The 24891-nt window shown below is 40.2% G+C and overlaps 1 protein-coding gene and 1 long non-coding RNA gene across 3 annotated transcripts; one reads left to right on the top strand and one right to left on the bottom strand.

Annotated features, from left to right (window-relative positions):
- Positions 1-309: 309 nt before the first annotated feature.
- LOC130919477 (uncharacterized) lies at positions 310-2661 on the top strand. 2 transcript variants are annotated; one of them, XR_009063967.1, is made up of 4 exons: positions 310-432; positions 1918-2009; positions 2142-2294; positions 2502-2661. It is a non-coding gene; the product is annotated as an uncharacterized LOC130919477 (long non-coding RNA). The 2 variants fall into 2 exon arrangements; XR_009063968.1 differs by having other exon boundaries at positions 333-432; positions 1930-2009.
- A 13916-nt stretch (positions 2662-16577) lies between these two features.
- Positions 16578-22774, bottom strand: LOC130919438 (galectin-4-like). The gene is made up of 7 exons (XM_057842164.1): positions 22454-22774; positions 22290-22393; positions 19066-19190; positions 17421-17485; positions 17226-17311; positions 16980-17157; positions 16578-16880 (listed from the first exon to the last, which is right to left on the bottom strand). Exons 3-7 carry the CDS (start codon positions 19139-19141, stop codon positions 16731-16733), a joined length of 555 nt encoding a protein of 184 aa, XP_057698147.1. The 5' UTR covers positions 19142-19190; positions 22290-22393; positions 22454-22774; the 3' UTR covers positions 16578-16730.
- Positions 22775-24891: the final 2117 nt, after the last annotated feature.

The raw sequence follows: 24891 nt of genomic DNA, 5'->3' as shown, positions 1-24891 counted from the left end.
CACACTGATTCGTGGCAAATGCTTCATAACACTGAATGGACCATTTCGACACGTTGCTTGATATTGATTTACTGCTTCAGAAAGCTAAGGTTTCTCCATCACTAGTACTACCCTAATTTCCAAATGTTCCACGTGACGTTGAGACGTGTTTGATGCACGAATTCTTCTTTGTTTGTATGTTTGTTTTCTTTTGATGCACGAGTTCTTTAGTGCGTCATCCTCCAGCCTTTGTGTCATTGGACGTGCGTGCGTGCGTGCGTGCGTGACGTAGTCAAGCTTGTGTGTCTGTCACAGAGCGAAAGAGGCCTGCGTCGTATTAAATTCTCCTCTGAAGTTTATCTGGCTGATCTTCTATCTGGACCTGAGAGATGAAGAAGGCACAATCGCTCCTTTTCCAAGCGTTGACCGTGCTTGGCATTTGGGCTTCGCTTGGTGAGTTCACGTTTTTATTTTGACTTCAAGGTGCCTCACTGCAAACGTTGTTGGGACTGGATTTGTTTCTTCAGATCATTAGGGGATCAATATAAAAGGGCATTTTATTGGCCCCACCTCGGGGAAATGTATACTTGTCAGATTACTAGACATATTAAGCAAACTGTCAGTCTCATTTGAAACAATGGAAACAATACGTTATACATCCGCGGTTTTGAGACACTTTCTGATCCGACTGTGAACTTTTGAAAAAAGGGTGTAGTAAAGCCTATTTAAAACTAACGACTGACTTTAAGCATTGATATGCCACTCATTTAACTCACTGACCGCCACTGACTGAAAACCTGAAACATTCACTTCGGTTTGCCTTGGAAGGCTGCAAATGGATTGGACGTCTAGCACCGTCATTGGCACAGAAACGTGAGAATCCATAACCAGTCCTCCCAGTTAAGAATAAGCGCACTTCTGTTGTTGTCAGTAGTAAGCTAAACGAACCAAAATTATACATTAATACAAATGTATATATATAAGTATTTTAAAACTATTAAAATTATTATGAATTTTAAAAAATAACACTAAATATTACTATTACATTTTATAATAATAATTTTAATTTAATAATAATAAATTTAATAAATTCATAATAATTTATTTTTTAATTTAATTTTATAGTATTATATAATACTATATTATTAGTAGTATTATTATTACTATATATAATAACACTAAATATATAATACTAAATATTGACTAATGGCAGTTAAATACTCTTGTAGTTTAGTTTTGGCTAGTTTTAGTTTTATACTAAAGGGTCATAGTATTTACCTATGATATAAATAAATATCTACTTTTTTTAATTCCATTATAATCTTAATGATTTTTTTAATCAATAAAGTATCAATAAACCCAATAGATTTGTATTAATGTATAATTGTATTTTTTCATATATAAATAAAATTAACATTAAAAAATAAAAAATAAATACATATATGTTACAGTTCTACATGGACTGAGGTTTTCAATGCAACGCTTCACATTCCAGGTGTTTTGTTTCACATTGCGAGATGGATAATTTTGTATGTGGTGCCTGTGTGTGTGTTTTGTCATAATGTATCAAACGTAGGAAGAGAATGTCCAAAAGACATGTGCTTCAACACAACAGAAACTTAGCTCCAAAACCATTGTCTGTGATCTCAATTGATCTGGATCATGAATACATATAGGTTGAGGTGCTGGAGGGGGAGGGATAATTGAACTTTTAATGACCGAAGGGAAAACAAACAACAACAAAAAACCTGCAGTTGAACACAATCTTGATGACTTTTACAATTGTTGTTACAATATGATTAACACCCCCCACCAACACAAACCTATATAAAGACAAACCGAACACTTTAAAATGCAACTTTTTTTCACCTCGACCTATAACCTTACTCACCTTGTCTTCACTGATGCAAAAGCATCTATTGCACTTTCATATCACAGTTGTTTTGGAAGGGCACTTCTTTCCTGGACTTGGTGGGCTTGGACTTGGTGCTGATGTGGATAAGTTCGCTGTAAAATGACACATTTCAAAGGTAAAGCGTTGGTCAACAACATGTCACTTGTATTCTGCTTGCCTTTAGCCAAAGCATCGAAAGCGTTACTCTTTGCACATCCTAAGTGTGTGTGGGTGTGTGCGTGCGTGTGTGTGGGTGTGTGTGTTTCAGACAACCCTATGCTGAGAGCTACAAACTCTTTTGTGAACAAGTGATCCGTCAAAGGATTATCGTTGACAAAGAAGTGCTCAGAATGGACAAGCCAAGAAGGTTGTTCGTGAACATCGTGAAGAACCATGAGGATCTTGATGCTTCAGACTACAGGTAATTTATAAATATTCATACTAAAAAGTATTTTTTTTTATTTTATTTAGTCTCTGAAAAAAAGCCTTGAGAGAATGTTTCATTTTGTTCTCTTTGGTGTATTTGTGTGAATGAGAAATATAAGCGCAAGAGTGAATGTATTATGTGGGTGTGTGTGATGTGAATATGTGTGTCTTGTGCTCATCTTTCCCTTTAACTTTGTTTCAGGCGGGATATGCTGAAAAGAAGATTGAAGTGTGATTTCCCCCAATTAGTTTTTTATGGGGAGAGATTTGTCTCAAAAATATTCTCACAAATGCTTTCGCGATTCACACATATCTTTTGTAGATGCACAAATATATCAGAGATTTTCACATGTATTTTCGAGATCCACAAATATATCCATGAGTTTCACATGTCTTTTTGTAATTCACAAGTATATCCTCGAAATTCACATGTGTTTTTTTTATGTAGTGCGTGCACTCATCATGAATTATTGTTTGTAAGCATTCGAATTGTATATAGGAATCAGCGGCCGCGTGCATTTATTTTTGAGACAAACATAACAAGAAACGGTCAAATTTTCTCACACAAGCGCATTCGCGATTCACACATGTTTTTCGAATTCACAAATACATCCGCGATTCTCACAAATACATTAGTGATTTTCACACGTGTTTTTCAGATCCACAAATACGTCCGCGTTTTCCTCGTGTGTTTTTTAAATCCACAAATACTTCCGCAAATGTTGCATGTTTTTTAATGATGTGCGTGCAATTATCATGACTTGACATTTTTTAAGCATTCAGTTTTGCTTGTGAATTGCTGGAGCTGCGTTTTTTTTTTTTTTTTTTTAAACAGCGAACACGCGCATTTCTTTTTGAGACAAACGTCACTCGATGTTTCACCAAGATTTTCTCACACACAGTAAACCATGAATTTTCACGTGTCTCAAATAACCTCCGCCTCAGTCCGATAGGCGGCAGTATTGAGCGCATAGAAAGGTCAAAAGTGCCCATCAACACAGATGGCAAATGGTGTTCTACTTATGTAGCGCTTTTCCACCTTTCAAGGCGCTCAAAGCGCTTTACACTACATCGCCATCTACATACAGGTGACGCAGCACCAGGAGCAATGTGGGGTTCAGTATCTTGCTCAAGGATACTTAGGCGAGTTCGTCAGGGCAGAGAATTGCACAACCTCTGGGTTGGGGGACAACTACTCTACCGCAGAGCCACGCCATCCCCATCCCCAGATCACATACGGACACCTAGCGGGTGACATTACACCGGGCAACAGATAAACAGGTGTCTTGGGTCCGTTGGAAAACAAGCCCTATTCCATTTTTTGTTTTTATGTGTGTTAATAAAAAAAAAAAAAAAGAGAGAGAAATGAATCATCTCCCGTTTCCCAATTAAAAACTGCTAATTCAATAACGGAAACGAGACTTAATCCATTTTACCAATTACTGGTTTTGAGCTGAAGTCGAAAAACAAAATATGTCCAATATTTGTTTTTATTAACAAAAAAAAAAAACAACAACAGCACAAATATGCCAGGGGGTTATAAACATTTCAAACATTGCACATCAGGAAAATAACAAAACAAAACAAAAACAAAAAAACAATGAATAATGCTGTGAGCAATTATTCACAAAGAGATTCAAGTTTTTCCACAAATATTGTTTTTTTCCGCTTTTAGATTATTTGATTTTTTAAACAGATTTATGTAGCACACAGTCTCGTTATGAAAGTGAGAAAAAGAAGGTAACAGCTTGCTAAATTTACATTTGTGTAGGTAGAATTTCGACAAAATGACAAGTTTAATAATAGAAACAATCTCTTTCTTGAGATTCTTATAGAAACAAAAACAAAAAAGACATTTTCCCATTTGAGTTTGAAGTCCACATGTGTAGGCTCCTGATTCTGAACTTGCAAAGTTCTTTCCAAAATTTATTGGAAAAAGAGCAGGTCCAAAAAAGGTGCTGAACTGTCTCTGTATCAATGTCCCACTTTAATTTTTTTCATGTAGTGGTTTGCAGGATAGTACTTATCTATAGATAATTTTGAAAGCGACTTCTTTGACCTTACTTGTCAACCGAAACATATTGGGGATAGTCCATACTTAGGCGTGGACCAAATGATATCTCCAAAAAGACTTAACATATGGTGTGGATCTAATCTCGTTCTGAAATAGAGATCGAGTATATCTATTCAAATTTTTGTTATGTAGTAAACATAATTTCCCCACACTTGAATTTAGTATATTTGGAGGAGATAAAGTTTGAAATGGCATGTTTACATTTCTGCACAGCATAATGAATCCTGAAGGAATCGCATCATCAACACTAGCATATTGCTTAGGTCTAACTGGTAACTGAAAATAATCCCAAAACTCTGCGTAAAACATAGGTGCCATTAAAAAGTTGTGACACAAAAAGTGTCTTCTGCCTCTAATTGTCCAAAAATAAAGATTTGTTTTTGCAAAGAATTCAATGAGCCATGACCCGGAAGACGAGGCCTTATTGAAGAAAAACATCGTTTTCCGGTTCAAGGCTCATTGTAAAAGCGAACTCGGAGGAAAACAAATATTGGTCGTATTTTGTTTTTCGACTTCAGTTCAATAAATTGACATTGTAAAAACGGATTAAGGTTCGTTTTCCGTTTTTTATTTTCCAAAATTAGAAGGAAAAACAAACGGCCTCAAGGTACACGGACAGTCTTGGGAATCATACTTTTATAGTCTATGCGCTCAAAACTGCCACCTATCAGATGAAGGCGGAGGTTATTTGAGACACGTGAAAATTCTCGGCTTACTGTGTGTGAGAAAATCTTGGTGAAACATCGAGTGACGTTTGTCTCAAAAAGAAATGCGCGTGTTTGCTGTTAAAGAACACAGCTCCAGCAATTCACAAGCAAAATTGAATACTTAAAAAATGTCAAGTCATGATAATTGCACGCACATCATTAAAAAACATGCGAAACTTGCGGAAGTATTTGTGGATTTGAAAAACACTTGTGGAAAACGGGGACGTATTTGTGGATCTGAAAAACGCGTGTGAAAATCACTCATGTATTTGTGAGAATCGCGGATGTATTTGTGAATTTGAAAAACACGTGTGAATTGCCAATGCACTTGTTCTTGTTATGTTTGTCTCAAAAATAAATGCACGCGGCCGCTGATTCACAAATACAATTCGAATGTTTGCAAACAATAATTCATGATGAGTGCACGCACAACATTAAAAAACACATGTGAATTTTGAGGATATATTAGTGGATTACAAAAACACATGTGAAACTCACGGATATATTTGTGGATCTCGAAAATACATGTGAAAATCTTGGATATATTTGTGCATCGACAAAAGATATGTGTAAATCGCGAAAGTATTTGTGAGAATATTTTTGAGACAAATCTCTCCCCATAGTTTTTCACACCCCTTTCCAGCGCAACATGTCTGAAATGTTTTTTGTTGTTTTTTTTGTTGGAGACTTTATCATCAACAGACAAACTTTTAGACAGGATACCTCAGTCATCAGGTACATCAGCTACCGACTCTACTGAGTGAGGTAAGACAAGAAAGTGACACTGAACAAATGGCTAGCACAACATCTGGTTGGAAATCCACAGAACAAAGAAGGACACTTTACAGTGCAGGGCTGCTATTGAGGACCATTCTAAGCGAATCACCCTCACTGAAATGCCCATGGCCTCCCACAGCAGAAGATTTAAATGTATGTGAAGCGAAAGCTGTTGTGCCTGTTGAACAGTACAATCGATTGGTGCAACAGAAGAACTAACACTAGCCGGGTATGTTGATATTCCTGATGATGTGAATCTAAAAGTTCTCTCTCTATGTCAAGACATTGTGTATCTGGAATGTCCATTCCTCCAACAAGTGATGCTCTCTTCCAACACAGCAAAAGGGCAAACTGCGAGGCAGCAGTAATGCGACATTCTCTGACTGGTATGATGTGTGCCCCTTCACCAATTGGCAATGGATGGGACATTGAGGATGGTGAATTAACAGTAAAATGGATGACTAGAAATCCTGCCCCAGATAGTGTGCTATAGGTAATCCACTGTGGTTGCAAGATAAGCAAGTGTGAGACTGAAAGATGTTCATGCTTGTCTGCAAAAATGTCCTGTACAGATTTATGCCACTGCCAGGACTGTGAAAATATTTCAAAGGAAATGACACTGATGATACTGATATTGATGAGTAATCACCCACCATCTCTCCTATGTTTAGTTTCATTATCAAAATGTTACTCTCCATTTTAACACCTTTAAAACAACAACAAAAAAAGGCTCTTTTCCCTTTTCCCAAAAAATAGACCTTTGTTCAATTTGCCTGCCAAAAAAGATGGATGTTCCAATGAAGTGCTATTGTTTTATTGAGAGTGCACATTTCATATATGTGTGTGTATATATATATATATATACACACTGATACACTGCCAATGGGAAAACCCATGGACAGTGTATCAAATACTTGTTCTCCCCACTCTATACATATATATTCCTAGATTTTGACAAAATTGGTGCAGGGAAACGTTGGGTGAACTTTTAACCCAAAGTTCAGAAGGGTATTATCTTATCAAAAAATGCATTGAACAAGTAGTGCCCAGACATTGGAACGAAACCCATTTTCTAGGCACTTTTTCAGGGTCCACCCCAAGGCCTAATTCTATTTAGCACAAGACTTATTTTTCATCCCATACAATTTATTTAGCAATTGGGGAAAAATACTTAGATACATACTGTAAAAATATTGGAGTAGAGAGATAAAAACAATGATGACATTTTGCTGCTGTCTGTTGCATTTTCCGCGTTCTGAATCTTCCCCATTGGGCTGATTTCTAAATCAGCTGAAATCGTTACTCTGCCGACGTCATCACCTAGATGGAGGCACTAGAGCGCTACAATGATAGGCGGGGCTAAACGGCAGATTAAAAGAAACATTTCTCTTCATCTGCGCTTTGCCAAATTGTTGTATATAGTCGAATGATCTCAAAATATGATTTTAATTCACATAATAATGCTATTTAATTTCATCGTGTCACAGGCGCTTTAAAAGTCAGTGATTGCAGGACTGGTTTACTTTCAAAAAGTGCTTGAGCCGAGTTTTGAGGGTTTGTATTGCGGGACACTCCCTGATGGCCCTACTATGACCCTAGTCATGGGGGCGGGGGCAAATCAAATACTTAAATAGTATTTTTTTAAATTAAGAAACAAAGCACATGAAAAAAAAAAACATAGTAATGAAGTAATAAAATAGAAATAATTCTACATGAAATGAAATTCATTCTAAAAAAAATCAAAACTTCAAAATATAAATGAAAAATTATTGAAATAAATCAAGATTAAAAATAATAATAATAATAATAACATTAATTCAAATACATGAAATGAAATTCATTCTAAAAAAAATCAAAACTTCAAAATATAAATGAAAAATTATTGAAATAAATCAAGATTAAAAAAAATAATAATAATAATAACATTAATTCAAATACATGAAATGAAATTCATTCTAAAAAAAATCAAAACTTCAAAATATAAATGAAAAATTATTGAAATAAATCAAGATTAAAAATAATAATAATAATAATAATAACATTAATTCAAATAAGTGTCCCATGTGTGAATTTTGCTGTGGGAAAGTTATTCATTTAATTTTGTTTTGTTTGATGAATCTTGTGACCTCTCATATCTTAACTCTATGGCTGCCTCTTACGGTATTCAATCCATTTCAACTGATTGTTCGATCGCTTCCAGCCCCTCCCAGTTAAAATGGATTGGACGTCTATCAATATCTTTTACTTATTACCACAACAAAAATTGTGACCTGGGCTGGCGGTGGTGAGGTAAACTAATGATAACTTTTGGATAGATGTCCACTGATGTGACCACTGTAACCGAAAGGGTTAAACATCATCCTCAAAAATAAAAAGTGCAAATTACCACACAAATGTTCCTTTTTGTGCTATACACAAGTGTGGATGCAACCCCGTTGGTTACATAACTCTGTCGGAATGGCTGACGGTTACCCATTTGATTATTTCACCTTATAACGCATACTGTAGCTTGATCTGAGGCTGAAATGCATCCCAACTCTTCTTTCTTGATTTCTGTCCCAATTTACATCCATTGTCCAGTTCACTGGCGCCTGTGGCACAGCTGTGATGGTGTGTGATGTAATCCTACTTGGTTTAGTTATTGTTGGGTAAAGAGACATACTATACATTGTATCCAAAAAATTGTCCATTGCTGCCAGTTTGCTTGGATTTAATAAATCAATATTAAAATCTCCACAGATGAAGAATGTTTTCTGCTTAATAGTGGAAAACAATTGGCTCATCCATTCAGTGAAGGAATCAATACATGAACCCGGTGATCGATAGATTCAACTGACAATTATATTTTTCTTTTTTTCATTGGAGATCTCTATTGTCAAACATTCCAAGTGTTCTTGACATATCTATTCAATTCAATTTTATTTGTATAGCCCTAAATCACAACAAGGTTGTCTCAAAGGGCTTTGCAGAGGCAATATGATACAAAATCAGAAACAGCAAATGAAGCAATGAAGATGAATACATACATTTCAAGTCCTGGGCATCCCCCATCCTTAGACCCTCCATGTCGGCAAGGAAAAACTCCAAAAACTCCAGAGTCTTTGGGAGAAAATGAGAAACCTTGGGAAGTACCACACTGAGGAGAGATCCACTCCCGGGACAGATAGGCAGGGAGCACCAGTACTGCTAATGGGAATTAGCAGGCGAAGTTACAGTCCGTAAAGATACATTGGAGTAAAGGAACAAGAAGAGGTCCATCTAGCCAGATGAGACGGGGGTAGCAACGAGGACGTCCATCCAGCCAGGGGTCCGGACAGTCAGGAGGCTGCAGCTGAAAAAGGGGTGGGGGGAAAGGGGAGACCGGGTGACGAGTGATGAAGAGACTAGACAGATATTACCATATTACTAGATATTACCATTGGAAAATAGAAATTAAGTAAGACAAGTGGTACTGTAGGTAGAGTGAGAAAAAGGAGATAGAACTCAGTGGCTGTACTTCCCCCAGCATTATAGCTTCTAGTGCAGCTGTATCTGTTAATACCATACATTTAATTGATTTATGAATATATAGGGCAACTCCACCACCAGTTTTCTTTTCTCTATGTATTTTAATTCGTAATCATCCATAAGAAAATCAATACCTTTATCAATATTAAACCACGTTTCTGTGATCGCAATTATGCTGAAGGGGTGTGTAAATTGGTGCAGATAGTCTTTGGTAGAGCTGACATTTTTGTACATGCTTCTGCTGTTGAAATGTATAATTGACAGTTTTGCCCATTGAGTTGATATGATTTTCATACAGATCTTGTGTAAAAATAATCGCAATTGGTAACAGTAGAAGAAAAGAAATGATTGTCAGGATCACTTTCTATATTAGGGACTCTTTTGTTGGACTCGTTGGATTTAAAGGCCTCAAGTTCTATTTGTTTGTTCTGAAGGGTTCGCAGAAGTGGATCAATGTCGCTCTTATTCCTGAGTACAGTTCGTGTGTTTGATGTATCGTTCATAGTCATTGTATGCAGAGATGGTACCTGGTCTTGATAGGTATCAGTACTTTTCAAGCTCTTCAATATCTCGCACCATCAGCACTTTTGCTTCCTCAGGCGTTCCGTTCCATTTAATGTATATTTTACAATTGACTACCCACGTGTGTTGAATCTTGCGTTGCTTTTTAAGATATCTTGCCTTTTTGGCGATATCAGCATTCTTCCGTGTTAAGTGATCGTTCATATATACGTCGGTACCCTTCAACTTGCGACCTTGTTTCAGCAGCATTGTCTTGTTTTTTCGACTGATAAATCTCACGATGATGGCTGGCGGTCTGTCATTCCTCATCGGCATTGAGTGGCACGCCTCGATGTGCTCCAAGTCCAACGTTATTCCCTTGCTCCGAAGGTAAGATGCCACTTGTTGCTCCACCGAGTTTTCCTCCTGCTGGCTGGGTTCCCCGTCGTCCGTGGCCACCGCACGCGCATAAGTGCGCGGTCGGATCTTATAAATGACTTTCCAATATATGGATTTAAAATTAAGACGTTGCCGGTAAAATGTTGTCTGTAAAAGTTGTAAAGCAATAAAACAAACAACAAAAATGAATGAAATGAACAAAAAACATTTTTTGTAATGGGTAAAAAAAATATTTTTCAAAAAGATCATGTGACTAGTGTTGGGTTTTGTGTTGTTTTTTTCCTTAGTGTGACTTGTCTCTGTGATTACCCATTGATTTCACCTGTCGTGCCTGCACATAGTGAGTCCTCCTGTATTACCCAGCTGTTCCTCGTTGTCTCGTTACCCCTTGTCTGCATGTGTGTGTGTATAAAAGCACCCAGTTTCTTTTCAGTCCTTGTTGCGTCATTGTCAATGTAAGTGTCTATGTCAACGTCAAAGTCCATGTCAGGTTCTCATTAGCAGTATTCACGCCTATCCAAGCCCTTGTGTTCCAAGTGAGTTTTTGAAAAGCAGTCTTTTGTTAGTGACAGTTTTTGTTTGCCTCAGTGCCTTCTTTGGATTATCACAGCCTTTGTTTGTACTTTGTTTTTCGTTGGCTTTAATTAAATCATTTTTGCACCATTCATCTGCCTCGCCTACATTTCCCTGCATTTGGGTCCACCTTGCCCGCCCGCGCTCCCTGACAACTAGCACCTTAGAGACGGTCATTTGCTTTGCTAAGCCACCCCCAAAAAACACTGGAGGTCAGAAGAGGCAAGATGGATATACATCTTTTTTTTCAAACCTAAGCTTTCAAAAGCGACAACAACTACTGAGCGAGAACCAAGAACTGAAGATGTGGACCATGAAACACCGGAGAGCATCGCCAAAATGGTGAGCGGAATTTCAGTTGGCTCCACTTCAGACGTTAACCCCCAAAAATGGAAACAAGGTAAAAAATAAAAAAAAAAGTTCATTTTCAACGTATTATTATAAATTATGTTCCTGGCTGAAATATTCAGCCAAAACAGATGCGGCGTCTACTTCTCCACGAGGTAAGACAGAAAAACGCACATACGCAGACACACACACAGCTGGGATGCCTGTATGTACGAGCATGGGCTAAGCTACTATCGGAGCATATATCGTGTAAGTTGATTTTATTGCTGACACTGCGTTTCGGGGTCATCAACATTTTTGGCCCCTCTTGCCAGAAAAGTCAAACTCCACCTTATGGTTTTACCACGCGATACTTTTTACTTTGACTTGAGTAGATTTGTGATGAAACACAACTCTTACTCCACTACTTTGGGCTACACTAGAGTCATTACATTTTTCGTCTTTATTGTACATATTGACTTTATTCTCGCCAGAGGTGCCGACAGTGGCCGTCTCAGTTGTACCAATGAGACGTCGCAACAATAACCACATGACTCCATTATACGTTATAAGTAGCGGTAACAATGTTTGTTCTCCGCTAGAGGGCACTCATGCTCTGGGTGGTGATTCATCGTGTTGTTCTGGTCTGAATTTGAGGGTTTGTGTGTCATCTTTTTGGCCGGATAGGTTATAGTACAGTATGATAATGACAGTCCATCTACTAGTAGATGAAGTTGTGCTTTGAAAAAAATATATAACATTATTATTATTTTTTTTTTTTTCATCAGACATTGTAAGCAGTTACTGACAAAGTTACTCCTTACTAGAGTATTCTTTTCAACGAATATTTTTTACTTGTACTTGAGGAATGTTTTGGATAACTACTTTTGCTTTTAACCACCTCAGGTCAGACCTCGAAAAACTCTTGAGTCTGGTCACTCGTACATCGAAGCGCCACTATTTTTGCTATTTGACTATCACTTCACCATTAGCAAATGGACTGGACGTTTGTCGCCGTCAATGACACAAAAACACGATCATTCAGAGGCAGCTCTGTGTGTTAATCTTGTCTGAACACAAAATTGGAATTGCCAGTGGGTCCAATGCGTGTCCATTGGCTCTTGATTCAACTCATCGTTGACCATAGCAAATTGAGCCAAGTCTTATCACCAAATTCACAACAACATTTGGAATGTCTTGCAGTCCTCTCCAGCATTTACCACCTACAATATATGCAAGCAGAAAGCTGTTGTGGTGAGAGTTAATACTGGCTCGGAATAAGACTGGTTTGGTTTAACAGAGGTCAGAGGGGGGGTTTGAATGACATGAGAAGGTAATCCCATGAAAACGGGAAGTGCGACTACAACAGTTGGCCGATATCCAACCTTATTCTGACCTACTAACGAGCACATGAAATCAACTAATTTTACAGATCAAAAATGTCATTCATTTACACACTGTGGTTATGATCTCCAATAACACTCCAAAGTCTATCTTTTTGTTCTTCTTAGTATTTTACTCATTGCCTGCTATTGACAGCTGTAGACATCCAACTCATTTAAACTGGAAAGAATGGTTGTGAATGCTCATCTTTCAGTGTCATTGGCGACACTAGATATCCAATTCATTTTGACTGGAAGGGTTGGCAGTGGTCAGTCGCTGCTAGCCTCTCCTAGCCAAAATGGATATGGAGGTCTGGTGCCGTCAATGGCAACCATACGTTGTGTAAAAATGAGTGCCCTATATAGGATTAAAATTGCAAAATCTTTTATTCAGGGTCAAGAAAATGAATGTTTAATAGTTAACACATTTTCTCTTTTTAAGAAATGAACTTCTGATGGAAGGGGGAAAAAAAAAAGAGCAAAAGTCACTGACCATCCATGTCAAAGTGTTTCCAGATGTCGATCAACTGGGCGGTTGTGAGCTCGGCCAGGTGCAGGTGAGGTTGTCGAGTCTGGGCTGCCATCTCGTCTCTCCCCCGTGGATTGGATGCACTTGCACGCAGGGCCGGCCCAGGCCACTTAGGGGCCCTAAGCAAAATAATGCCAAGGGGCCCATATTTTTGGCCCACCATTTCGTCACAGAGTACTGTGAAACCCATACATGCAATCCAACCCATACGTCCACATTTTGTATATTAATCAGATTTTGTTGCACTGCATACTTCAAACTTCTCACCCCAAACGATTGCCAGTACTTACAGTAGATGGCGCCAAACCTTTTTCTGATTGGCATACTACTTGATAATAATGAAATGACTATATCTACGCTCTCCAGTCCAAATGCATATTATGCCAATATTTCGTTTTACTACAATCAGCGGAAGCCGTACATTTGCCGTTGCCGACAGGTGACAGCTTGCTCGGCTTTACTTGATTCGCTCCAGGCTTTTGCCCTGCAGCTAATGGCAATTACCAGTACGACATATTGACAAGCTCTGCTGACAACAGCGTTCAAGTCGGAGTGTCTTGCACAACAACAACAACAACATCAACAACATGCTCAATTACCGCGAAACTGTTGTAGGGCTGAAGCTATAGAATATTTTAGTAGTCGATTAATTGATGGACTAGTCAGTTGGAATAATCGAGTAATCAGATCAGGAACATGAAAAATTAAAATACCTGAGCTCAGCCTCAAAGAGTATATATAAATATATATATATAAAAATAAATATTTTTTTAAATGAGGATCTATGTACAACAAAAGAACAATTGGCTAACTTGCATAGAAAAAGTCAGCTAGCTTAAATGCTATGAAATGCTAAAGTTTTTTTCACAATGCTCTTAACAAATGGTTCAGACACATATTCCCACAAAAAACGGCTAAATATACCTATAAACTAAATTATGAATGCATTAAAAAACATTAGCTCAAACAAAAACTTAGCTTACGTTTGTCTTAACAGGGAGCAGTTGGATTCAGCCATGTAAAAAGAGGCAGACCAGAGGGCAGTGTATCCACCCTAATCAATAAAAGTAAATGCAAACACTTTCAAAATAAACCATGACAACGCCACTTTCATTAAACGAATACTCGAAGCAACAACATTTAATTCGAATGTTTTTTCTAATCGAATACTCGAGTTCATCGATTAATCGTTGCAGCACTATACTGTTGTTTCTTTTCTTCTCCGATTTTCTTCTTTCCTTTCTCTGCTCCAGAGGGATAAATTCTCTTCCACATATCTGTGCATCTATTTTCCAAGCAAGTTTGAGCACCAATCATCGCAAAGCAGGTTTAACGTCACTCCCCAGGTTGCCAGATTGTAATGACAAGAAAATGGATGTTTGCATAGATCAACGGCAATGCGCGCCACATTATTCACGATGCTCTATTAACAACGTATAAAATGAGGTTTCCAGATTGGGGCCCCGCCCCCGAGTGGTCAGGGGCCCTAAGCAGCTGCATAGTCTGCGTATATGCTGGGCCGGCCTTGATCCTATCCTATTGTTTAGCCACAACTGGATTCATTACCTTGTTACTTTTAATCCTTCACACAGCCGCTGGAAACAAATGTTTTATCCATCTGCAGGCGACCATCGTGATTTTACAGCACTATTTGGATGTGTGTCTGCCTTAAGGCAAAACACTACCGCTTTTGTCCAACGGCGTCGCTGAAATTGACTAAAACTGAACAGTTTCCAAGTGTTGCCATTGACAGCACTTAAACCTCCACTCCATTTGAACTGGAAGGGCTGGAAGCGAACGAACGTATTTGCTGTCCCCCTCCTTGTTCAAATGGAGTGGATGTTTACTAGTGACAAACAGATTGAAATTCACAGACAAAAAAAATAAACTAAATGATTGTACACGTACATGACAAAGCAGTACTAACAATGCATTTGTAATTGCAATCATTTTCTGGGAGAAATCGAGCATTAACTGACAGAATTGCATGGGTGCCAATACTTTTGGCCAGCAGTGTACGTCGGCTCCTTCATTGATGATGTGAGTATGCGTTGTAAAGTGAATTAAAGTCGCTGCACATAGACTGTGAACATTCCTCACAATGCTTGGTGGAGAAACAGTTGTGTTGATGTCTTTTTGGGTCCGTTTTTTTTTTCCGATCGTACACAATCGTGATCTAGTTTTTATCGGCCATGACTGTTTGCTTGGATGACCAAACGTCCTCTTTGCCCGGACATGTCCACTTTTCACGTCCTGTCCGTTGCATCCGGCCTGAAATTTGAGGAGAATCACCTGCCTGCGTTGACGTGGCTCCTACTAGTAGTGTGAGAAGTAGTAGTTCTGAGAGACGTTTATGCTGTTGTATTGTGTTCATAGTGCTCCATACACCTTTCTGTAAGTATCTCCTGTAAATGTCGATGTGCTGACTTTATGCAATAATATGGGCCATCAGTTGACCCTTTGCGGTGCGTTGCTGCCACCTGCTGGTCAGAATAATTCGCGGCATCTGTTTTTTTTTGTCACGGTTTTGCCCATAAGCTCATTCACTTTCACAGTGCGTTGTCTAGCGGTAGCATTGACACTCGTGAATGCTTTCGGTTACGTTTCTGCCTCGGAAACAAATGTCTGTATGTGTATAATAACATATGGATGGGCAGTGTATGTATACCTAAGTGGTGAAGGGTCACATGTACAAAACTAAAGTTGTGGTGTCTTGTAGAGGCCAGCCAATCGGAAGGCCACAGTGCATTGTGGGTTGAATCGTTATTTTGAGTGTACACTTATTGTAAACAACTGAGCAGTGAGAATCGTCTTTGCTTTCATCATTGTCTTTGATAAATGGGACACTCGTGTTGTTTGAAAGGCGATAATTCAGTACATTTATTTATTCCATGGACAGCACAGAGCTCTCCTTTGCTGCAGCAGTTATAAAGTACGAGGAGTCGGGTCAATGTGCGCATGGAAAATTAAGGCGATAAAAAAAGGGCAATTCAACAGAAAATTGCTCAGCTCTTTCAGAGAGGAAAGAATTGAAGAGGCTTATTTCATTAAATTTTGTTACATTTGTTAGATGGGGAGGTTCAGAACATCTTCCATGTCAATGTGCACTTTGTACGTATTTATGTTTGGCTACTTATTTATTGCCTTATATATAATTTAAAACAGTCAATGTTCCATCTTCAAAATACATTCCATTTCACTGTGCATAATGTAAGTCATTTGTATTTTTTGTGACCGTATGTTACTTATAACATGATTATTTGACAAAAAATGTTCACAATTGTAATTCTATGTTCTTTCGGAGTTCAATTTTTGCATTTAGACGTGAGGAAATGAGGGAAAATAAAGATTAGGAGGTTGGGGTTTCTGCTATTTTATTAACTGTTACATTGAAAAATACAATTTTGAATGAAAAAACTTCTCATGTTTACCTTGTGATAGGATGTGTAATGCAGTAGCCTAATGCATGTGTAATAGCGTTTTATTTTTATGTGTGTAAAAAAAAAGTTCTGGCTCCGTGGTGACCTTCATGTCGGGGAGTTCCAGCAATGAATTCTAGCCACTTTCCCCTCTGGCGGTCACCCTAGTTAAGAGCCGTCATGGCGTCAACATCCTGAGAAGAAGCAGCACCTCCCATTTTACTGCGCTGGCAGCCTCAAATCAGCCTGACGTTGGTGACTGTCACATCATCCTCCACCAACAGCCTGTGGATATCTTGCAGATCATAACCATCATTCTCGTATTCCACCTCAAAGTCGTTGCCGACGGCCAAGCGGAAAATGTCGTCGCCGCACTCGATGGTCATCTGTAAAAGAATGCATGATTAGTCCAGCCGACGTGATAAGAAGCTCCAACCACCTCAATTTTTTGTAATTTGATGGTGTGCCTAAAATGACATAATGACCTCAAAGTCGCTTCCGGCTGCGAAGGGGAAGGAGTCCTTTTTGACGATCTTGTTGACATACTTTCCATCAACATGACTCCCGATGCGGGTCAATAGCTCAAGGTCCCCATCTTTGAAATCAACTTCGATGCGCATCGGGGTGTCTTCACCGTGGCCCAAAGATAGGTGGACGATAAACCTGCAATACAGACAGGTAGTTCTTGTAACAGCGAACCTAACACAACGTGGGGGAATGGTGACAATTACTTGGTTGGGTTCGGCTTCACTTTTCCTTGGATGACGATGATGCAGCCAGCGTACAGACGCTCTTTGAACAGCACTTCGGAAACTTCCTGCACGCACACATAAAGGCAGCGTGAAATTGATATATCAGTCAAGCGCTAATCGCTATGGGCAACCTCCAGAACATGCCAACTACAACTCATACAATCGTCAACTCACCTGGTACACATCCACTTGGAGGTTGCAAGTGCCTTTAATGCCGTTGTACATAATCTCATCGCTATCTGGTATTGAAACAAACATCAACCAGGGTAGGACACATGAGATTTGACATTAAGATTTTAAGTGTGAGTGAGCACATTGCATATTAGGAAGCCATGAATCTTCCCAGCTAAATAATCAGCACACTATGTGATCCTGTGCTCCATCGGTAGACCACATTCAAGCTGCGTCCGCAACACGGTCACATTTCACAGATGTATATGAGCGCAGAACACTTGCAGCCTCGGAGTCAGAAGTATGATAGTGCACAATTTGCCAACTAAGCAAATGTATTTGATTGATAGGCAGCTAATAATGATGCCTGAATCTCAGAATGGAAAAAGTATTAGTGGTACAAGTAGGCCTCTATTATCAATCGTATGCAAGCTCATTCTTAAAGTAGACGAAAGACTAACTGAACTATATGAGGGGCCGTACAAGACATTTTTCATTCTGGCCCTCACACACACACACATACATTCTCCATTCACATACATATTCACCCTCACACACATATATTCTCCTCTCACATTCATATATTATTCACTCTCCAAACTACGGCCCGCCTCCACATTCGGTCCGGCCCCCTGAACAATCAATTTCTTTTTTTTCCAATAGTGTTATTTATTTCCTGGCTTTTTTCTGTGAAGAACCCAGAGGGCTATTTGGTTATTATCTATTTAATTAATAGTGATAATATTATATTATATTATGTTGAGGTAATTATCGAGGTTTGATTGATTAAATATTTGCTTGGTTGATTGATTGAATATTTGCTTGTGCTCATACATACCATAAATACATAATGCCATATTTTTCTTACTTATATAACCAGTAAATGATTATTGCTTGCTATACCAGGTTGTAGTATAATGCTTAAGTGTTACAAAGGGTAAAAGAGGGTCGGGATGACAACTATTTTGCTTCATGGCCGCATCATTGCGTAACTAGACCTTCCGAGGCATCTTCAGCACCTGGCGTCTGGACTTCCGTCTAGACCTTCGAGGACAATTTTCCATCCATGGCCGCAGCGTTGCATAACTGAAGTGTCTGGATTATTTTGACTGTTTATATGATTGTTTACATAAGCTCTTGCTTCCACATGTGTATTCACTTAGTTCCACCTACATGCACACACATATCCAATCGAAAACCACATGGGTGTCTCCAGCTTGCTCTCCCCTCCCTTAGGGCGACATCCATCTTTGTTTAGGACAAACCCCTAAATAAAATACCAAGGAGGATATTTTTCCTTGAGATCAATTTTGGTGACTCACGAGTCACATGTTGCTCTCCTTGGCCAAGAAAACTGAGTGTCTTCTCTCCTTATGTCTACCTAAAGATCTATTTTTGAACTTGACATATTATCTTTATTTTATATTATTATTTTTATTTTATTTACTTTTGTTCCTGAAAAACAATTCATTTTTGCATTTAGGCACTCCTGCAATCGTCACACTTTTTCTGTTACAAACTGACCCGGCCCCTCATCAGAGAAGGGAAAAGTTATGTGGCTCTCACAGGAAAAAGTTTGAGAATCCCCTGCTCTAATCGAAAGCAGTGTAGTATAGTTGGTGCACACCAACAGAAGGCGCCAACTCACCTTGGCATCGCTTGCAGATGTAACGTCTAAGGGAGGTGCAGGAGAGGTCGTTCAAGCGACCTCGACGTCCCCCCATCTCAACACAGTCTTCATTTTGGAGGTTAGGCTCACCTGCATCCCAGAGCCTGCACAGAAGTACCTTTCATAACGAGATCCTGCTATAGAGTCTACCCACGTACCACGTGTTCGCTGTAGGGTTCCGCCCACTTGTCCGTCAAAACATAGTGTTTACCTATTACGGCTACGTACATTTCTCCCATTTACGGCGTGTTTTTCTGCTCCTTAACATTAATAATCAAAATGGTGAAGGCGTGTGTGGCTGTTGGTTGCACTAACAGAGAAGATGGAAGGAGAGACTTGAAATTTTACCGTATTCCGAGGGATCCAAATAGAAGAGCGAAATGGACGGCTGCAATTCGACGTGAAACTGGACACCAAAAAATCACCACAGACTATGTAGTAGTCATTTTATATCTGGTAAGATGCATTTAATATATATTTAGAGGGTTTTGGCCTGACAACCACAATTAAGATCATTGCTAGGCTAATCGCCGACAACATACGACGTAGTACGACATAGTTTCAAATTCAAGATGTTTGTGACTTCCCTTTCTTCCACCATCGTTATTTTTTGAATCATATTTAGCTGGTACCAAGTAAAAGAAACTGGCCTCGTCTACGGGGCTGACAAATAACCACAATTAAGATCATTGCTAGGCTAATCGCCGACAACATACGACGTAGTACGACATAGTTTCAAATTCAAGATGTTTGTGACTTCCCTTTCTTCCACCATCGTTATTTTTTGAATAATATTTAGCTGGTACCAAGTAAAAGAAACTGGCCTCGTCTACGGGGCTGACAAATAACCACAATTAAGATCATTGCTAGGCTAATCACCGACAACATACACGTATGTATGTCGTGAGTGCTATCGCTAAACCATATAAACATTAAAAGCCTTAACTCCATTGACAAACGACATGAAATACATTACACTTGACAGTGGATGTTAGCAATAACAAAAGAATTCGAATTGAAAATTTCGTAACTCACCTTTCCAAGCACAAGATAGATTCCTGCCAAACGAGGACCTGTTTCACCCAACCAGCAACGAAGTATTTATAAGCGTCCAAGCTCTTGAAGTTTTTCGTGAGAATAGGCTGATTTTGTGTGGACAAGATCATTTTAAATATCAGCGTAGCAGATGTCAGGCAGACAGGGCGAAGACAGTGGGTCGAAAAACATCGATTTGGGCATCAAATATGGATCTGGCGACTGTATAGAACGAAGCTTTTCCTCATAACGCCTTTTATGCAACAGATCCAGTGAGTTTGCGGCATCAGAAAGCACCGGGTCTTCCATGAAATGCATTTTAAATTGCGCCATCAATTGAAAACAATGCTAATACAGAGTCGTTTTGACGGACAAGTGGGCGGAACCCTACAGCGAACACGTGGTACGTGGGTAGACTCTATAAAACAACCTTTCGGCAGCTGCTCTGAAGCTCATCCCTAGTTGAGCATCAGTCGCATTTACAAATCAAGTGCAAAAAAAGAAAAACAAAAAACAAAATCAATACATGAAATTATCCTTAAAAATATATAGTTAAAAAAATATATATATGATTTTGCTCAGTAAGAAGATTTTTTTTGTAATGATCACATTTATTTCTTATAAGTGTGTTTCTTAGATGGACTTTTAGATGGAATTTTGTAAACCAGTGAAAAAATAATGGATATATGGAAATCAGTTTCTCATTTATGCCTCGTTTCACTGTAATGCTGTAATGCATGTGTGAAACCTTTCATTCATTCCATTTCTGAGCCGCTTATCCTCAAGAGGGTCACGGCTGGAGCCAATCCCAGATAACTGTGGGCGGTAGACGGGGTACGCGCTGAATCGGTTAGCAGCCAATTGCAAGGCATAAGGAGACGAACAACCATTAGGCGGGGTACGCGCTGAATCGGTTACCAGCCAATTGCAGGGCACAAGGAGACGAACAAACATTCGCGCGCACACACTCGTACCTAGGGACAATTTAGTGTGGTCGATTAGCCTACCATGCATGTTTTTGGGATGTGGGGAAACTGGAGTACCCGAAGAAAACCCAAGCAGGCATGGGCAGAACATGCAAACTCCACACAGGAAGGCCAGAGCGTTTTTCAAAAAACCCTTGATCCCAGGACTGTGAGGCCGACGTGCTAACCACTGTGTGTGTGTGAAACCTGTTGTGTTTTATTGTGTGCTCTATTTAAAACTGTGCGAAAAGCACAACCCCCCCCCCCCCCCCCCCCCAAAAAAAGGGCTCCGTGCCTACCCTTATGTCAGGGAGTTCCGGCAAGATATTCTACGCCGTTAACACACACGCGCGTGACGTAAACGTTGAAGGACTGTGATTGGTCCGCTCTTTTTCCGGTTCAGCACAACACCGCCGCCATTTTCAAACATTCGCACACGTCTTCTGTGTTGCCCACGCGTCAACATTTGTTGTTCAGTATTGATTAGCTGCAGCTGCAAATACACTCTTTTCGGTTGCGCAAAATTGTTCAAGCCCACACCTCCTCTAGTGGCATGGTGGTGAATTACAGAGCAAAGCGTTCCCGTGACGCAGAAGTTCAAGTGCGCAATGACGGAGTAGAGCAGGCTTCACTAAATCCGGACCTCGATGCCACTTTTCCTGTCGTGTTTTCCATGTCTCCCTCCAACACACCTGAATCAATATAATCAGGATCATTATCAGGCTTCTGGAGAGGTTGCTGATGACATAATCATTTGATTCAGGTGTGTTAGGGGAGAGAGACGTGGAAAACACGACAGGAAAAGTGGCACCGGGGTCCGGATTTAGTGAACCCTGGCGTAGGGCCTACGGCGTCGCTCCGCTGTCACCGGAACGCAGAAGCATAAATCAGCCTTGACTAGAACCATTCTTCTTAACAAAACGGCCTGTCAAAAAACATTTCAGAAATTCTTTTTAACTAAACGGCCTGTTAAAAAGCAGATACGCTGAGGGATGTTATTTTGATCGATTCTGATTCGGTCGTGCTTTACCAATCATCTTATCGATAATAGCAGTCGCCACATAAGGCTGTTCAGTTCCCTATAAAGCAAAGAAGAAGCACTTTTCCTTGGGTGCAGCTGTCATTTTGGGTGTTATAGTGATGAGTGAGTAGGAAGTACCCAAATTTTACGTGTCTACATTACGCTTTCCTTATACTGCTTACGCTAGTTCTGATTTCAAAGGAGTTCCGTCGATCCACTTCCACGGGTATGGGCTCTTCAGGCCGATCCAGTAGTCAAAGCCATCGAGTTGTTCTTTCAACCAGTCCTGAAACAAATTGCATCAGTACTAAAGGGCAGGAGAGACACTTAGTGAAAGGCCGCTCACCCTCTCCGCGCTGCTCCGGATTATCAGCAGGTGCCCCCCATTGGATGAACAGTAGCGTTTGGCATCATCCCAAGATTTAGAGTCATTGGCAAAGCAGTAACTATGTTGGTTGTTGAGCCGCCAGGGTGCCTGACAGCCCTCAGCAGACTTGGGCCGTCGAGTAGGCGATACAACCTTCTTATCAGGGCCCGTAAGAGGAGGGCCCGTAGCACGAGGGCCCGTAGTAGGAGCGACCGTAACAGGAGCTACCGTAACAGGAGGGCCCGTAGGAGGAGGGCCCGTAGCAGGAGCGACCGTAGCAGGAGCGACCGTAACAGGAGGGCCCGTAACAGGAACGCCCGTATCAGGATGGCCCGTAGCAGGAGCGACCGTAACAGGAGCGACCGTAAGAGGAGGGCCCGTAGCAGGAGCGACCGTAACAGGAGCGACCGTAACAGGAGGGCCCGTAACAGGAGGGCCCGTAGGAGGAGCGACCGTAGCAGGAGCGACCGTAGCAGGAGCGACCGTAACAGGAGGGCGCGTAGCAGGAGCGACCGTAACAGGAGGGCGCGTAGCAGGAGGGCCCGTAGGGCTGCAGCAGCGTCCTAAGGGCGTCAAGAAAAATATTCAAATAATATTTGATGATAGCAGTATTCAAAAAATTCAAAGAAAAGAGGAGCAAAACCGTTCATAATAAGTCTTTAAATAATAATGAAATCATTTTCCTAGTGTACCCTCTGCCCGTTTCACTTTTTCCTGTGATGTGATAATTTCACCACAGACCCCAGTCTCACCACCCAGCAGACGAGTGAGCTACCTGAAGGTGCTATTTTTAGCCTCCGCAATTGAGCGACGTTACGGTGACGTCAACTTCATGAAAAGACAAAAGCCCTCCGGGTCAGAAGAAAAAGAAAGAAGAGACCATGAACGTGAAGAAAAACAGAGGTTTGTTGTGATGATTTTTTTTCAACAGCATAAGCACGTAGACTTAGCGCAACTGCAAGCTAGCGGTTATTCACATAGAGTTTATATGACTTAGTGCTAAAGAAAGATTATACTGTATCATTAGCCAGGCTGTTGTGTTAGAAATATTTTCAGTATTCAGCCAGCTGTTGATTAGTTTCAGTTAAATTTACTCCCCCTCCAATTTTTGAGAAATTTGGACAAAGTCTATGGGGGACCCAAATTGTCTTGCTTACTTTCATGTGATGTGAACCACTTTTACCTTGTGTGAAATTTTGCCTTTCAAATAAATTTGCCTTGCCTAAAAAAGTGGCAAGGTTAATTATACAAATACACCATAAAATATGCATTAATAATTTCAAAGTTCTGTGGTATGGGGGACTAAAAGTGCCATGGATTTAAATGCAAACATTTGTTTTTAAATGTGTCATTAATTCATTAAAATGGCGATCACGTTCATGTAAAAAAAAAAAATTCAATAGGTATTTATTTGCTGTCTTATTTTATTTAATTCATTATTATTGAATAGTCCTGTGTAGTTGCAGTGCTTCAAGAATGTATTTTCTTTCAACTACGCCCATCAAAGATAGTGACCGGGTCCAATAGACAGGTACAGTAGGCTGCAAGACTTTAGGCGCAATCATGCTGGTTTGACAATGAGCAGCTATTTGACAAATATAATGTAAGATTCCACTTTCTTCTCTAGATCCTCTTCTGAAATATTTTCCTTCTACCTCTGTACATTCTGGGCCATCTTTTACAGCGAACTTATCCACATCAGCACCAAGTCCAAGCCCACCAAGTCCAGGAAAGAAGTGCCCTTCCAAAACAACTGTGATATGAAAGTGCAATAGATGCTTTTGCATCAGTGAAGACAAGGTGAGTAAGGTTATAGGTCGAGGTGAAAAAAAGTTGCATTTTAAAGTGTTCGGTTTGTCTTTATATAGGTTTGTGTTGGTGGGGGGTGTTAATCATATTGTAACAACAATTGTAAAAGGCATCAAGATTGTGTTCAAATGCAGGTTTTTTGTTGTTGTTTGTTTTCCCTTCGGTCATTAAAAGTTCAATTATCCCTCCCCTTCCAGCACCTCAACCTATATGTATTCATGATCCAGATCAATTGAGATCACAGACAATGGTTTTGGAGCTAAGTTTCTGTTGTGTTGAAGCACATGTCTTTTGGACATTCTCTTCCTACGTTTGATACATTAACGTGGCTCCCGGGGTGTGGCCTCCCCTCTGCCTCGGCTGCCGGCCGCGGAATTGGTTTGGGGGGTCGGGTCTCCGATCTTGCATCGCCCCATGGCAGTCCCTGGGCGTTCTCCTGCCTCCGCCTTCCCCTCTCTTCTCTGGCTGGGCATCCGCCCTGCGCTCCGTCGCGGGTCGCTGGCCGGGCGCCGGTGTATCAGCGGGGTGTCGCCTGCACCGGCGGGGGACCTTTCCTTGCCTGGGGCTTGGTGGGCCGCTGGGGGTCCCGTGGCGTGCCGTGCCGGTTG

Source organism: Corythoichthys intestinalis, chromosome 1, assembly GCF_030265065.1.
Source record: "Corythoichthys intestinalis isolate RoL2023-P3 chromosome 1, ASM3026506v1, whole genome shotgun sequence".
In the NCBI taxonomy this organism is placed as follows: Eukaryota; Metazoa; Chordata; class Actinopteri; order Syngnathiformes; family Syngnathidae; genus Corythoichthys; species Corythoichthys intestinalis.
The sequence above is the reverse complement of the archived record's forward strand: the minus strand, read 5'-3'. Positions and strand labels throughout refer to the sequence as shown.